General features: G+C 50.0%; 1 protein-coding gene across 2 annotated transcripts in view; it reads right to left on the bottom strand.

Annotated features, from left to right (window-relative positions):
• The window catches only part of MGAT5B (mannosyl (alpha-1,6-)-glycoprotein beta-1,6-N-acetyl-glucosaminyltransferase, isozyme B), a 65,073-nt gene that overhangs the window by 7,766 nt on the left and 42,358 nt on the right, over positions 1–14,949 (bottom strand). The window contains exons 9-15 of one of the 2 annotated variants that reach the window (XM_010018469.1): positions 9,095–9,226; positions 8,076–8,209; positions 7,231–7,361; positions 6,601–6,606; positions 3,908–4,063; positions 2,598–2,744; positions 479–595 (exon numbers count right to left, since the gene is read on the bottom strand). In XM_010018469.1, coding sequence (XP_010016771.1) covers positions 479–595; positions 2,598–2,744; positions 3,908–4,063; positions 6,601–6,606; positions 7,231–7,361; positions 8,076–8,209; positions 9,095–9,226 — 823 coding nt within the window. The remainder of the gene's footprint in view (positions 1–478; positions 596–2,597; positions 2,745–3,907; positions 4,064–6,600; positions 6,607–7,230; positions 7,362–8,075; positions 8,210–9,094; positions 9,227–14,949) is intronic. The other variant, XM_010018470.1, reaches the window with a different exon arrangement.

Genomic DNA, 14,949 nt, shown 5'->3' with positions numbered 1-14,949 from the left:
ATTGATTTGCTCAATCCTAATGACAATGATGAACAATGAAATGGGGAAATGGTAGGTGCAGAGGTCTGTAGCTCTCTGCAGGGAGATGCACTCTGGATTTATCTTTGCTTCACACCAGGTCCCAGCACTGCTGAGCATCTCCAGCAACCTCAACCTCCTGCTCCCAAACCTCATCTCCCTTATCTCAGCTTTCCCTTGCTTTGGATCTGCCTGAAGGACTCCCAGGAGATCCCTCAAAGGCATGGCTCTGCTGTGGGGAAACACCTGGGATGCTCAGTACCAAAGCAAGGTGGGAGCATGTGTCCCCCTGAAGCTACATGAGAGGATGATCTCTACCTTGCACATGCAAATAATTCCAAAGGGGAAGCAAGGAAGGAGCACTCAAGGAAGAACACTCAAAAGGGAGGATCAGGCACCAGTAACCACTCCCAATACCCATCCCTTCAAAGCCAGCCCTGACACCTCCTCTGAGCCGTACCTGGGTCCTCACGATGGTTTTGATAGCAGCTTCAAACTCTTCAGAGTTATTGTAGTCGACAGTCCACACATGTGGCTTCCCAATGAAGTCTTCAGCATATGGGTGTTGGGAGGATACCTAAACCACAGCAGAATGAGCTGGTTTCTGCAGTCCCTGCCAGAATGGCTGCTGTCTCCCCCCCACAGCCACCACAGCAAAGGAGCAGCAGGCTCAGGCACAGAGACATTGGGTTTTAACCCACTGCACATAGAGATGTGCTGGAAAAAGGTTTTCCCTGAACCCAGCTGCCCCCCAGCCTCAGGCTGATGGTCTAAAATTCCCACTGAGTTGGGATGCCCATTCCCATCAACACTGAAATCATCTCCACAGACGTGAGTACCTACATAATATGGGTACAATTTAACCTTGACCTGAGCCATTTGTGGATCTGGAGTGGCAAAAAAAGACCAAGCCAACAAAGGTCTGTGAAGGCACCATATATCCCAGGTTTGTCAATTCCAGAAACAAGGCAGAGAGAAAATGCATCACCACCAAAGGCTAGGGAAGTCTGGCAGTGCTGAAAGCTGCATCACCCCAATGTCACAAGCACTCTCATACACTGGTACCTCACCTGCTTCTCACCGAGTGATTTTGGGGGATCTACCTCTTGTTTCAGCCCCTAAACTGCCTTTTCAGTCCCATGGTGCTGCAGAACCAGAGCCCAGATCTCTTCTTGGAAAGGGAAGTGAGAGGATGCTGAGCAGAGGAGGTGTTTTGGGGGCACCGTGAAGTGTTGAAGAGGAGCCTGAAAACCTGCCAGCTGGAGGAGGAGAGCACTGCTTGCTCTGTATTTCATTCTCCAGCTTGCTGTCCTTTCCCATTTTTTCCCTGCCAGTTGATCACTTGCTTCCCCTCAATGTATAAACACCCTGGGGCAATTCACAACCCTTGTCCCCAGCTTCCCTCCTGGCTCCAGGCTGAAATATACAACCACAGCACCCAGCCGGAATGGGGGATAACACCAGCAGCTAATTAGGGGGTGCATGGGACAAACATGGGGGTCCAGGACATCCCAGTGCCCCACTTCCTGTGATGGGTGATGGCTGAGCTGGGCTGCTGAGCCACACAGTCCCTCAGCAAAACCCTTCTTGGTGAGAGTGAGCATTGCTCTGCATTATCCATATTATCTACTTTATTAATAATAAAAGAGGCAATTTTCTCAACCCTTTAACTTTTTTAAAGAGTTCCTGCTTCACTTAGATCAAATTCCCAGTGATAGGCAAGCCTGGAGGGATTTCATATCCCTGCACCACCACCGAGGTCCTGGTGTCCCCTGGATCTACAGAAGGATGAACAGGGGACCATCACCCTGGTTTGGAAGCAGGGTATTGGGGGGTGTGTGCATCTGGGCTGATGGGTAAAAAAAAGGAGTTGGGGTTTGTCATCTGTGGTCTGCAGAAGTCTCCTGCACCACCTTCACCTTTGCAACCCCAAATCCACAGCAGGGCTCCTTGCATCCAAGCACTTAGATGGACGGGAGAGGGGACCCCATGTGCAGGTATCTGTACTTCTGCATTTGGAGATGAAAATTATCTCACAGAAATCCAGAGTGGTTTGTGTTGGAAAGGATCTTCAAGCTCATCCAGTTTGAAGCCCCTGCCACGGGCAGGGACACCTTCCACTAGAGCAGGTTGCTCCAAGCCCCTGTGTCCAACCTGGCCTTGAACACTGCCAGGGATGGGGCAGCCACAGCTTCTCTGGGCACCCTGTGCCAGCGCCTCAGCACCCTCACAGGGAAGAGCTTCTGCCTCAGAGCTCATCTCAATCTCCCCTCTGGCAGGGTAAAGCCATTACCCCTTGGCCTGTGTCCTGACAGGCCCTTGTCCAAAGCCCCTCTCCAGGTTTTCTGGAGCCCCTTTACGCACTGGAGCTGCTCTAAGGTCTCCCCTTAAGAAGCCTTCTCTTCTCCAGGCTGAACCAGCCCGCTCTCAGCCTGGCTCCAGAGCAGAGCTGCTCCAGCCTCAGATGCTCCCTTGGAGCATCTCAGTTTAGCCACCGGGCCTCCATGGGCTGGCCCCCCACCTTGGTGTGAAGGGGGTGGCTCCATCCAGCCCATCCATACACCTCCTGCAAGACTTGCCTCTCTTGATGTCGGCTTCCCACGGAAGAACTCATGGTTGAGGGAGCTGTGTGGGGGGTTGAAACGCGCCTGCAGGAAAACGCAGCCGTTGGCAATCGCCTCCAGTGGAGCAGGACCCTCATAGGGGAACCCGAAGCCAATGAAGAGCTGCAGAGGAGAAACCCATGTGCTGGTGAGCAAACGTGGCCAACCCCATAGGATAGTCTCCAAAGTAACCTACCATTATCCCTCTCTGCTGCTCTCATCCTGCCTCTATGGCAGCTCCACGTGGTTCTGCACCCTGTAGGTTACACGTTCTAAAAATCCTCCTGCCCCACAGCTCACAGCCCACTTGTGCAAGGCAATGGGGTGATCAAGAGCTGCACATTCCCCATGGTGGTTATGACTGGCCCTGTATGGAGAAATACTTTTTGTTTTTTATGGAAAAACACTGTTGCTTTGCCAACACCATTTGCACCAGTGAATCAACATCTTCCCCAGACAGAGCTGAAGGTGACCAGGATGTGCCTATAACCTGCACACTCACTCTGAGAATCCCATTTATTCTTATCACAGCTGGGGTGGGGGGAATCCCCCCCTCCTTAGCCATAAATGAATTAATCAGGGAACTTTGTGCTCCATCTGCAGACAGTGTGCAAGGAGAAACTCATTAGACACATCCTCATTTGAAATTATGTGCTCTGCTCTGCTCCCAGCTAATTAGCTCTGCTGATAGCGCCTGGGAGGAGTACAGATAACAGCCTCTACCCAGCCTGCCTCCTCCTTTAATTGGGTTTTCTTTCTCAAGGCAGCTGAGTCCTCACTGCTGCTGGTTAACAGGATCTGTCCCACTTCCCCCTGCCGTCCTGGGCTCAGCTACAACTTACTTTTCTCCTTCTTAGTAGATGGTGCAGTGCTGTGTTTTCGACTTAAGTCTAAGAACAGTCCTGATAAGCCACCCGTGTTTTTAGCTGTTGCTAAGTAATGCTTACTCCAATCAAGGACTTTTCAATCTCGCACGCTCTGCCAGTGAGGAGGGGCACAGGAAGCCGGGAGGAAGCCGGGAGGTTTCTGCTTGGGTCGGGCTGGGTATCAGTGAGCAATTGTATCCTCTCCCCTTGTTATTTCCCTTATCATTATTATTATTGGTGGTAGCAGTAGTGGTTTGTATTATACCTTAGTTACTGGACTGCTCTTAATCCGTGGGATTTACATTCTTTCGATTCTCTTCCCCATCCCTCCGAGAGCAGAGGGGGAAGAAGAGAGGGAGTGAGCCGGCAGCTGCGTGGTTCTGAGTTACCAGCTGGGCTCAGACCATGACCCTTGCCCACCTTGGCCTTCCTCAGCAGCTGCTGGAACTCGTGCTGTGGCAGCAGCCCATGGTTCTTCACAAACGCTGGGACCTCGGGCGGCCGCTGGGTCTCATAATAAACTGTGCCGTGGATCTCCATGTACTTGTTGAGGATGGCCAGGAACTTATCCTTGCCCTGGGGAGGAAGGCAGAGGTGTGAACTGCACCAGACGATGGACCTGACTCCCTCCATAGTTATGGGAGGGAGATTTAACTTTCAAACTCCTGTCTTGGAGCACCCGCGATGCTTTAAGAAAACCCACAGCAGTGCAAAACCCGCATCCTCCCCTCCGCTTGCCTTGGACACACATCCTGAATCATCCCAGACTCCAAGTGAACCCGGATGGCTGCAGGACCCAGCACCCTGAACCCAGCACCTCCAGCTCCTGCCTTCCCTGCCACCTCCAAGGGCAAACTCCACTCTGGAGCTGCTGAATGAAAGGTTTCGTGGGACTCTGAGGGAAGTTTGCAAAGACCAAAGCTTGCTAACGTCCCCCTGTTCCAACAAGTCTTCTGGACTTTCTCACTCAGGCTTAATCATAGAATAGTTAGGGTTGGAAAGGACCTTAAGATCATCTAGTTCCAACCCCCCTGCCATGAGCAGGGACACCACACACTAAACTATGTCGCCCAAGGCTCTGTCCAGCCTGGCCTTGAACACCACCAGGGTTGGAACATTCACAACTTCCTTGGGCAACCTATTCCAGTGCCTCACCACCCTCACTGTGAAGAACTTCTTCCTTATATCTAACCTAAACTTCCTCTGTTCAAGTTTAAAGCCATTACCTCTTGTCCTACCACTACAGTCCCTAATGAAGAGTCCCTCCCCAGCATCCTTGTAGGCCCCCTTCAGATATTGGAAGGCTCCTATAAGGTCTCCACCCATCCTGCTTTCCTACCTGGAACATTAAGGGGATCAATAGTATTCTTCTTTTGGAGGCTTTCTTCCTTTTGCTCTCCAAAACAGCCTGTGTTTGAACAATTTCTCTACTGCAGAATTATTTTGCTTGGAAAACCACATAGGGTTTTATGGTTCAGAATCCTTTGGATGCTGCATTTTCAGTTCGTTCCAGTGCTGCAAAAGGCCCCAAAAGAGCAGAGACCAGGAGGGAATAATGAGGTATAAACAGAAAATTTGAGAAAACTGTGTATGTTGCCTTAAAGTCCCTCTCAACACTGTATTTTTGCCTTCAGTCACGTATCATAGAATCCCAGACAGGTTTGGGTTGGAAGGGACCTTAAAGCTTATCCAGTTCCATGCCTCTGTCACAGGCAGGGACACCTTCCACTAGAGCAGGTTGCTCCAAGCCCCTGTGTCCAACCTGGCCTTGAACACTGCCAGGGATGGGGCAGCCACAGCTTCTCTGGGCACCCTGTGCCAGCGCCTCAGCACCCTCACAGGGAAGAGCTTCTGCCTCAGAGCTCATCTCAATCTCCCCTCTGGCAGGTTAAAGCCATTCCTCTTGTCCAGTCTCTACAGGCTCTTATCCAAAGCCTCTCTCCAGGTTTGTTGTAGCCCCTTTAGGCAATGGGAGCTGCTATAAGGTCTTCCTGGAGCTGGATATCAATTCCCTAACACAAAGGTCTTGGGATGATGGAGACCCCCTTCCAACCACTGCATCTGAGCTGCTTTAACCCATGGGAGCTGGGCAGCATTTGATGAAAATGGCCTTTCCCAGCTTATTAAAACTTCAGCTCTTGTAAGCCAGAGGCAAGAAGTTCAGAAGGGTAGAAAATGAGAAATAGCAGGAAAGGATGTTTCATGAAATGTTCCCAAATGTCAAAAAGATCCTGCTCTGGAGACAGTGCTTGGTCCAGTGCTTGTAAATAAGCACCTAGCTCCAGAAGATGGAGGTGTTTTTTTTCTTCCTAGACCTCAAAATCACTCAAAATAAGGAAAAGCTCCTCTTCCTGCTTATTCTATCACACAAAGCAATACGCAGGCAGCCTGGCCTGAAGGTACAGTGACAAGCAAGAACCAGCCCCTTTACCCAGTAATAAACTACCCCATATATGCAGTTTTGGAAAAACTGATGCTGTTTGTGAACTCAGGCTAAAAGGATGTCTGTAGCAATAAGGGTGGAGGGAAACGTCTGGTCCGAGGTTTTAAGTCTGTTTAGTGCCTTCCCAAATTAACCTAACTAAGCTCAGATGAAATTTCTGGACAAGAAAGGGTGCGGGAATGATAGAAAATAAAGACAAGATATGCTCCAACCCTGGAGGTGTTCAAGGCCAGGCTGGACAGAGCCTTGGGCGACATAGTTTAGTGTGTGGTGTTCCTGCTTATGGCAGGGGGGTTGGAACTAGATGATCTTAAGGTCCTTTCCAACCCTAACTATTCTATGATTCTAAGATACTACAGTTCCCCTAAAATGAGATGTAGTGGGGTTTAGTAGGTCTTTATGGAGACCCCAAGCTAGCTGGATGCTGGGGGGTTTGCTCTCAGACATGGGAGGTGATGGAAAAGCCACAAACACCACTGAACAGGAGATGTGGCTGGATCCTGGCCCACCACAGGTATCCCTATGAGGGGATGGGGATGGGGATGAGATTGCGTTGATCCAGCAGCTCAGGAGGACTGAGCCTGTAACAAGGCAAAGTCAAGTCCAGCAAAACCTCTTGTCTTGCAAACGGATGCGCAGAGGTAAAGCCCAGCAGTGTGTGGTACAGTACCTGCAACTGGAGCAGCCCCAGGTGGTGCATAAAGGGAAAGAAAGAGAAATAAATCAATAGACAGCAAGAATTACCTCCTTTTTTCTAAGCCCTGGAAGGAAAATCAGCTGGCTAGCTCTGGGTAAGACAGGGCAGTGTACACATGTCCCCTGGCTGCTATAGGGATGCAGGGGGTATGTTTTCTTTTGGTGGGTATTGCCCCATGCATTGACCACCCCTCTTCTACAGCATTACAAGCATTGGAGGGTAGCACATCCCCCTTTCACAGGCTACTTGAAAGCAGAGACCAACCATCCCCATCATAGCATGGGACATCACCTAAGAGCAATCACTGTAATCGACTGCATAAAATGACCAATGTGAAATCCTCAGTCTAAGCAGCCTGCTGGGAGGAAGCACCACCCAGAGCAAAAGGGACGGGATGTCATTAGCCTTTGCCCTGTTGGCCTTGAGGTGCTGGACATGCCACATCACTGCAGCAGCCTCAGCTTCCCCTCTATGAATGGGACAAGGATGTTTCTCCACAAACACACCAAGACCTGAGCCTCAAAAGCTCGGGGTTAGAGCCAGAGGCTTCTACTACCTCACAGCTTGGCCTACAACTGCCCCATCCTGCCTGGGTGCACCCACCTTCCAGATGCTGGCCTCCTTCCCGTACACCACTGCCATGCTGCTCACTTTGTTGGACTTGATGAATTGCCTCTCTGTCTTGTTGAGCTCCTCTGACACGAAGCCCATGAAGGAGTTGTCGGGGGTGTGAGCTGTGGGCACCAAGAGGAGAAGACATGTGGCTGGGCAGATGTTTTCTAGGACCTCATGAGGGTTGAGGACGCAGCCCCATTGCAGCATGGGACTGAGATGAGCCCACCTCCAGAGCCTTGCTGGAGCTTGAAGAAAAAATGGCATGGATCCCCATCCAAGCAGCTCATAAAATACAGGTTTTGGAACTCACTTGAGCGACTCTTTAAGAAGTAAGACATTTTTAAGACTGCCAAATGGGTTTTATCCAGGAAAAAGCAACATTTGGTTCACCCAGCACCCTGGGTCACTGACATAGGTCACTGGGCTCCTTTCGGACATGCACATCTCCTTTCCATGCCACAAATACCAATCACTGAGCTGCCTCTCATCTGTAGACCCCCAGCTGAAATAAAACTAGGCTCTGCAACCAAGGTTGCAAAGCTTTCCCCTCCCAGGACCTGGAAGCTCCTAACTGTGCCCTGTGTCTGGCCATGCCTGTGCTGGAGCCAGCAATCCATGGCAGAGGAAGAAGCCAGGTCTCTCTCCCTGGATCATTTCTATAGCCAAAAGACGGCCAAGCAGATCTGGGTATCACTGGCAGGCAGGAGGATGCAGGAGTGGAGCCGGGGAGGAGATCACTGCCCATGCATCCCCTCCTGACAGAGGTAAGACGTGCTTTTGCAGTGCCTGTGAGCCCTCGAAAGCTCCCCACCGTGCCCCCAATCCCCACTTACGGAACATGGTCATGAACTGGGTGGGCTGCAGGTTCCAGTAGCCCCAGTTGGTGCGGTACCCGCGCAGCGTGGCGTACTCCTCATGGTTGTATGCTGGCTCCGTCCCAAAGGTGTCGATGACCCGGAAACGGCATCTGGGAGGGAGAAGAGGACCCACGGACATTGATTTGAGCAAGTCCCACTACCAGGGACATGTGGTGTCCTCCAGCAGCTTGTCCCTTGTTCGCTCTCTGAGCAGAGGGTGCAGGAACATCCCAAGCAGCTCTTCCCAACCCACTGCTGCCTCCTGTAAGGAGCAATTTCCACTTGCGGGCTTTCATCTCCCTTATAGTCAGGAGAATGATGCACCTCCTGAAGACTTGTTAATGCCCAGTTAATTCCCAGTATCCTGGGAATGCTGAGGCAGACATTACTGGCACAAGACTGAGGAGAGAAGGGGAACATCAAGCAAGGGAAGAGCAAAACAAGCTGAATGCAAGAGCAAATGTATTTATAATAAAAGCAATAACACCACTTGTCATTTTTCTCTCTAATAAAATTGTGTAAGATAGCGGAAGAGAAGGGAGAAAACAAAATAAATAGCAGGACTATCAGCAGTAAATTAAATTGCATATTTTCCTGTCTGGTGATGTACCAGGGGATGATGATATTTTTGTTGATGCTGAAGGAGCCAGGGACGGGGCTTCCTGAAAACACAAAAGACTCATGCCTCCCTCTGTGGTGTGGCCACCCCTGGCTGCAGACTGCAGGCATGGCATGTGGAAACACACACACACTGCAGGCACATGCAGGGTTTTCTTTTCCCAATTCAGTCTCTTTTAATGAGGTTTTATCTCAAACATGTGAGGCTCCAGAGTAAGGAGAACGCCTCATGCCATGATAATGGGGGGCACAGCAAGGCAGAGCCAGGCAGAAATCAAAACATCTGACTCTTTGGACATGGGGACTATCATTAGCATTACTCTTTGCTTGCTAATTAATATAATAGAAAGTAAGAGAAGGGAGGAGGCTTTGCTCACCTGTATTTCTTAAAGGAGAGCCCCATGTGCTGCTTCATCTGTTGAAGACCGTGGTAGTCGGTGTAGATCAGGTCAAAAGGTAAAGGACTGGTCAAGGGGCAGTTTCCCCGTCCTGGAGGCACCCCTAAATGTCTGGGGAGAAACAGGAGGGATCAGGCTTCAGGACCATGACAGCCCTCAACACAAACACTCATCTCCCTGCTAGGAGTTAACAGGGACCATCAACCAGCTCTCTGGTTGATGGAGGGGGAGGCAGATGGTTCTCTTCTCTCTGGTCTTTATTTCCTGGGCCAAAATTCTGAGGTTTTAGTGAGGCCTGGTCCCTCCCCATCTTCGCACTTGCTCCAGCTGGGTTCCTGCTCCTCCCATGTGGAAGATGAGGGTTTTGCACAGCATTCCCAGCCAGGACTCGCCAGCTTCTCATTCAACACACACATTCCCCTAGACCTCTCTTGCCGCAGACACCAGATTTCATTTGCTTTCATTGCAGTCACATCAGTGACAGACTTGTGAAGCCACATCTTCCCCCTCCTCCCTGCCTGCAAGGCTCCCAGCTCAGCCAAAGTCTGTATTCCCAGCACCACACCTCTCCCAGCACACACCATCCACCATTCCTCTCGCTCCAGTGCTTACAGGTGTTACAGGTACCCACCACATCCCAGAGCACCTCAGCTTCTCCTTGACTCTAGGGACACTGCCTGTCCTTAGATGTTGTGCACATTCCATTAACATTTCTCACTTTTTGTCTCATTTATGAATAGATCCATAAAGCCCAAGCAGCTGGACCCTGGGTCTCACTTACTGGCTTTTCAGCCAGTTCCTTACAACAGCCATACTCAGCCCCTCTTCCCTGCTCCAGCAGCTAAAATGCATTATGAAAGTCCAGATAAACTAGATCAGCTGCAATCTCTTTATCAAGTTCATCAGTTACCTTGCTGCCAGGGGGATGTGTGATTAATCTGGCATGATACAAGGCTGGTAAACCTGTGACATGTCTCCTTCTATTTTCAATTACCTCTGTGAATTGATGAATCCTTCTCTCCAAAGCTGTTGCGCTAAGTGTACCACTGATGTCAGCCTGACAGCCCATCTGCTTGTCTGGACCATGTTTCTTCTTTCTCAGAAAAAAAAACGCTTGTGACACCTTCCAGCTTCAGCAGGTTGCTCAAAAATCCTCGCTACATGTACTTGAGATTTGAGTGCCAGTTTGCTCAGAAATACAAATGATCCACCCTTGCTTCCAATGTTCTTGTGGTTTTCTTTCTTCCTGAAGATGTTTTCCTTGTCCTCATCCTCATAACCCCACTCACATTCAAAGAGCAACAGCAACATCCTCATGGAAATCCAAGATGTTGAGCTGATTTGGTCCACCTGGGCTTTGCCCCACTCCCACCATTTCATTGCTACATTCTGATCTGAGGCCTTCTGACAGGGCTGAGGAATGTCTGTTTTACTTTGCAAGCCAGAGCTCAGACAGTGTGAAATCTCACCCTCAGCTCCTGTCTGCCAAGATGTCTGTCTTTGTTTTCTTCTGGGCTCTTCACTTACTCATAGCACCTATGTGGAGAAGGGAATTTACCCCAGCCATCCCTGTATTTTCCTTTTCCTTAGGAATAGAAGGTCCAGCCAGGTTTTACATTCCCAAGCTTTGAAGCTTTCACTCTACATGACCTCTCTTACTGGTTCTCCTAATTTCTCTGCATTTCCTTTTCTGAACCTGAGAATCCTCCTACCAACCCATGGGTTTTATCTGTTGCTCAGCTGAAGCTCAAATGAACCCACAGTCCAAGGGTCCATTCTCTGAGGAGCACTTCCATTAGGTCCTCATCCCTTACCCAGACTTATGACTACGAACAGTGTTTCATCTACTGATCCTATGGCTGATGCAGAGGAAATCCATGGCTCTCCCACCTGAGCAACAGCCAAGTGATGGAGTTATCACAAACATTTGCTCTGCAATCTCTCCCTAGTCTTCACCAACATCACCAAAAGGGATCATATGTAGTCGCTGAAATTGTTTGGCCATTATAGGTACAACAAAGGGCTCTCGGTCTGCTCCTGACCATACCTCCCTCTTGTTCTGATATGGCTTGCAAGCCCTTGAGCACCGGACACCACGATCCTTCTTCCAGCCCCATCCCAACTTGAGACCAGTGAAGGGTCTTCCCAAAACCCTGACCATGACTCCAGAGAGTGACTAAATGTGGAACCACATCACTCACCAAAGCCAGGAAAAACACTGGGTTTCAACTGAAGGTGAAGAGCTGCATTTGCAGCTGTTTCATTGCTCTTGTCACAAGGGATATGAGCTCAGGGCACCTGCCTGGGTCAGCCGCAGGGCAAACATGCCGCTGTTTTATCACTTCTATGCCCAATTTATGTGACATGGCTCATTGGGAAGGTGGCAGGAATGGAAAGGTTCTCACGTTCAAAACCACCCTAGTGTGATAAACAGGGCAACAAGGGAGGCTGAAGGGGAATTTTTAAGCCAGGATTTTATAGAGACACAATACTAACCATCACATTTGCTCACATACATACTGCTTTCTCCTCGCTCATCAGCCAAACCCTCCAACTGTAACATATCTCTTGCAGCGTACCTCCTCCTCTAGCTGGTACCCATCACCCAGGCTGCTGCATTACAAAATCACCTGCAATTTTGGAAAGCCCTAACCAAGCTTGACAAGGAGCTGCGGGTGACAATTAGTGTATCTCATACTGAAGCCTCCAAAAAGCCTTTCCAATGGTTAGGTAAAGCAGATCTGGTTCCCTCTCGTCACTGGGATCTGCCACACGTCCCTTCTCCGGGTGCTCAGGACTTGCCGCGTCCGTTTATACTCCCTGGAGTAGCTCTAAAAGCAGGACTGGCATCTTTGAAGCAGAGCATCTCTCTCATTTACCCCCTTATCCTTCCTAAACACTTTATAACCACTTTAATATTCTGTTCATACAAATCCAGGCTGCACCTCCAAGTGGGGGGAGGGTGTGGATTTTTTTAATCATTCCTCCTTATTTAAACACTCTTTATTCAAGCTTTCATCATTTGCCAGTTAAGTCAACTAATTTTCTACTAAACCCAATTTCACTCATGGTTGGAGTGCAATTTCCCTGATTTTTCCTTGTGCCATGTACTATTAATGGCGCTTGAAATTACGCAAATAAAATTGATGAGCTCAAATGCCTCCTCCTCAGCCAGTGCAGCCAAGAGATTTGAGGCTGAACTGCTTGATCCCAGCTCCTTGAGGAACCTCCCTTCCCAGACCGGCCAAGGATGGCCACCCGCTCAGCACCTCTGGGGTCCTTTGCTGGCATCTCCCGGATCAGTGCATTGTCTCAGCCCTCATTCCTCTTTGGAGGCAGCATCTGAAGCAGCTTCAGTCCAAGCGGATGTAGGCACCGTGTTCGCCTCTGCACCAGCTGTCTCCACCAGCTGTGCCTACTCCAGAATAAATCTACAGCAGCTTCTTGTCCTGCTATTTTCCCCTTATAGGTACTTTAATCAAGCAGGGGATGCATTCCCCTCCCCAGCACAGTGAAGGCTCTAAGAAATCAGATGACTGCAGGGTTATCTTTACATCCCATTGACCCATTTTCAAATTAACCCAATGTTTCCTTCCATGTTATCACTCCTGGGGCTCAAAAGTCCAGCACTAAATGGATCTCAGGGGCATCTGCTGGCAGGCTGGGCCAATAGCCTATATTATATTTAATTGCATCTTCTCTGCCCACATCTGCTGTCATCAACAAGGCAGACTGCAGCAGGGCTCTGTCCTTTTTATTCCCTTGGCTTCCCTCTGTCTACAAGAGCTCAGCAAGCACAGGACCATTATCCAGGGGATGAAAGGAGCCCAAGATGCTCCCAGGGGTCTGCAACAAGCCCATCACAGTCCATTCAAAGTGCAAACCAGAGCCCAGGAGATGAATGCCCACTGCCCCAGCCTCTGCTCCCAGCCCTTTCTCCTGCTAGAAGGGACACAATGACCTCAAAAGTGAGGTTTTTTTCAAGCAACTTTAAGCCATCTGCATTGGTTTTACTTTTGCAATGCACATCTGGACTGTTTCTCTGCCCCATCATCGATCCCGTGTGACACAGCCCTACCCATCCAGGGAGTGAAGTATTTATAACTGAGGTCCAACAAAACCCTGTTTTCCTGTCATTGCAGGATACAACCCTTGCTGGAAACCTTTGCAGCATGTCCCCAGAAGACAGCTAATGCTGAGGTTTTGCTGCTCATCTGAGCAGCAGCAGCTCCAGCGAGTCCAGGCAGGGCTCTGCCAGGAGATCCCATCTGCAAGGAGTTCCATGGGAAGGCATTTTGTCTGGGCTGCAAAGATAAGCCATGTGGAGTGAAGACTGCTGGATGCTTTGCATCCATAAAGAGACTGAAAGCCTCCAGAAACGTGGAGTTAAGAGTCCTACTTGAGGCTGGGTTTGATCCAGGGACTCCTGGCTGGAGCATCTCCGGGTGTGTTGAAACCTCCATCCTCCTTGACCTTGCCATCCCAGATCAACCTTCCCCACACTCCAGGTATAACCTTCTCTCACCTACGGAAACTATCCCAAGAAAGGGAAATAAATACCTGGGCTCCTCTGGGGAGCAGCAGCAGCTGAGCACTCACATGCTCATGGTGCCTGGGCAGACCCTCAGGCAGATGGATGTCCCCTCCTGTCCCAGCAGTCCAAACTGAACAGACAACTTTAGCCAATCTTCATGGGTACCACTACAACAAAGCTGATTTCTACCCATGCAGCATCCCGGTTGCCTGCCTAACACATTCCCTAAGTAAGAGCTGTCTGCTGGAAACGTGTCCCAGTTAAATTACAGACTGGAAAATCCAGTAAAGCCCAGCCACACAGCGGTGTGTCCAGCATTTGTGTAACCTCTTGGTTTAGTCTCCATCATCTCCACAGCCTAAAGGAGCCAACAAGAAATCTGGAGAGCGGCTTTTTACAAGTGCAGGTAGTAACAGGACAAGGGGAATGGCTTTAACCTGCCAGAAGGGAGATTGAGATGAGCTCTTAGGCAGAAGTTCTTCCCTGTGAGGGTGCTGAGGCGCTGGCACAGGGTGCCCAGAGAAGCTGTGGCTGCCCCATCCCTGGCAGTGTTCAAGGCCAGGTTGGACACAGGGGCTTGGAGCAACCTGCTCTAGTGGAAGGTGTCCCTGCCTGTGGCAGGGGTTGGAGCTGGATGAGCTTGAAGGTCCCTCCCCACCCACACCAGTCTGGGATTCTATGGTCTCTGTCTTTACAAGGGTTTGCAGTAGTTGAGTACCTACAATCAGGGGCATCATCCTCAGCTCCCACTGAGACCTGTAACTAAACATCCAGCCTTTCGGAAGCTTGCAATATCCTATACGTAACCATGTCACACATGAACATCAAAGCCTGGCCAGAAAAAGAACAACCCAGCAGCCCTAACAGCTTACAACAACACTCGCTCTCCAGTAATGGGAACGTCTGATTAAAAACTGAGGTTTCCTCCCCATCAGTGCAGAGCTGATAAATCCCACAGTCACACCACACAGCTCCATCAGGACCACACACAGCAGGTCACTTCTGGCTGTTTTCACAAGGAATTCCTGGCTCCCCACACAATGGCAGGACTGTATTTGCCAAATGGCAAGGGAAGGTGAAACTGGGAGCCTGGGCACTGTGCAGGTTTTCACGTGAACAGATGCAAGAAGAAAAATGACTTTTATCTGCCAGGAAATAATTAGAAATACCTTTGTCTGGACATGATGATTCCATCTGAACAGCCCTTTGTGCAGCCTGGATACACCACGATGACTGTTGCAAGGTGTCTGTGATGAGAGTGGTGGCAGCGGGTGCTCAGCTTTGTCCCACCATGCTGCTG

The sequence above is a fragment of the Nestor notabilis genome, unplaced genomic scaffold (assembly GCF_000696875.1).
Source record: "Nestor notabilis isolate BGI_N333 unplaced genomic scaffold, ASM69687v1 scaffold977, whole genome shotgun sequence".
NCBI lineage: Eukaryota > Metazoa > Chordata > Aves > Psittaciformes > Psittacidae > Nestor > Nestor notabilis.
This window is presented reverse-complemented; position numbering and strand designations above follow the sequence as displayed.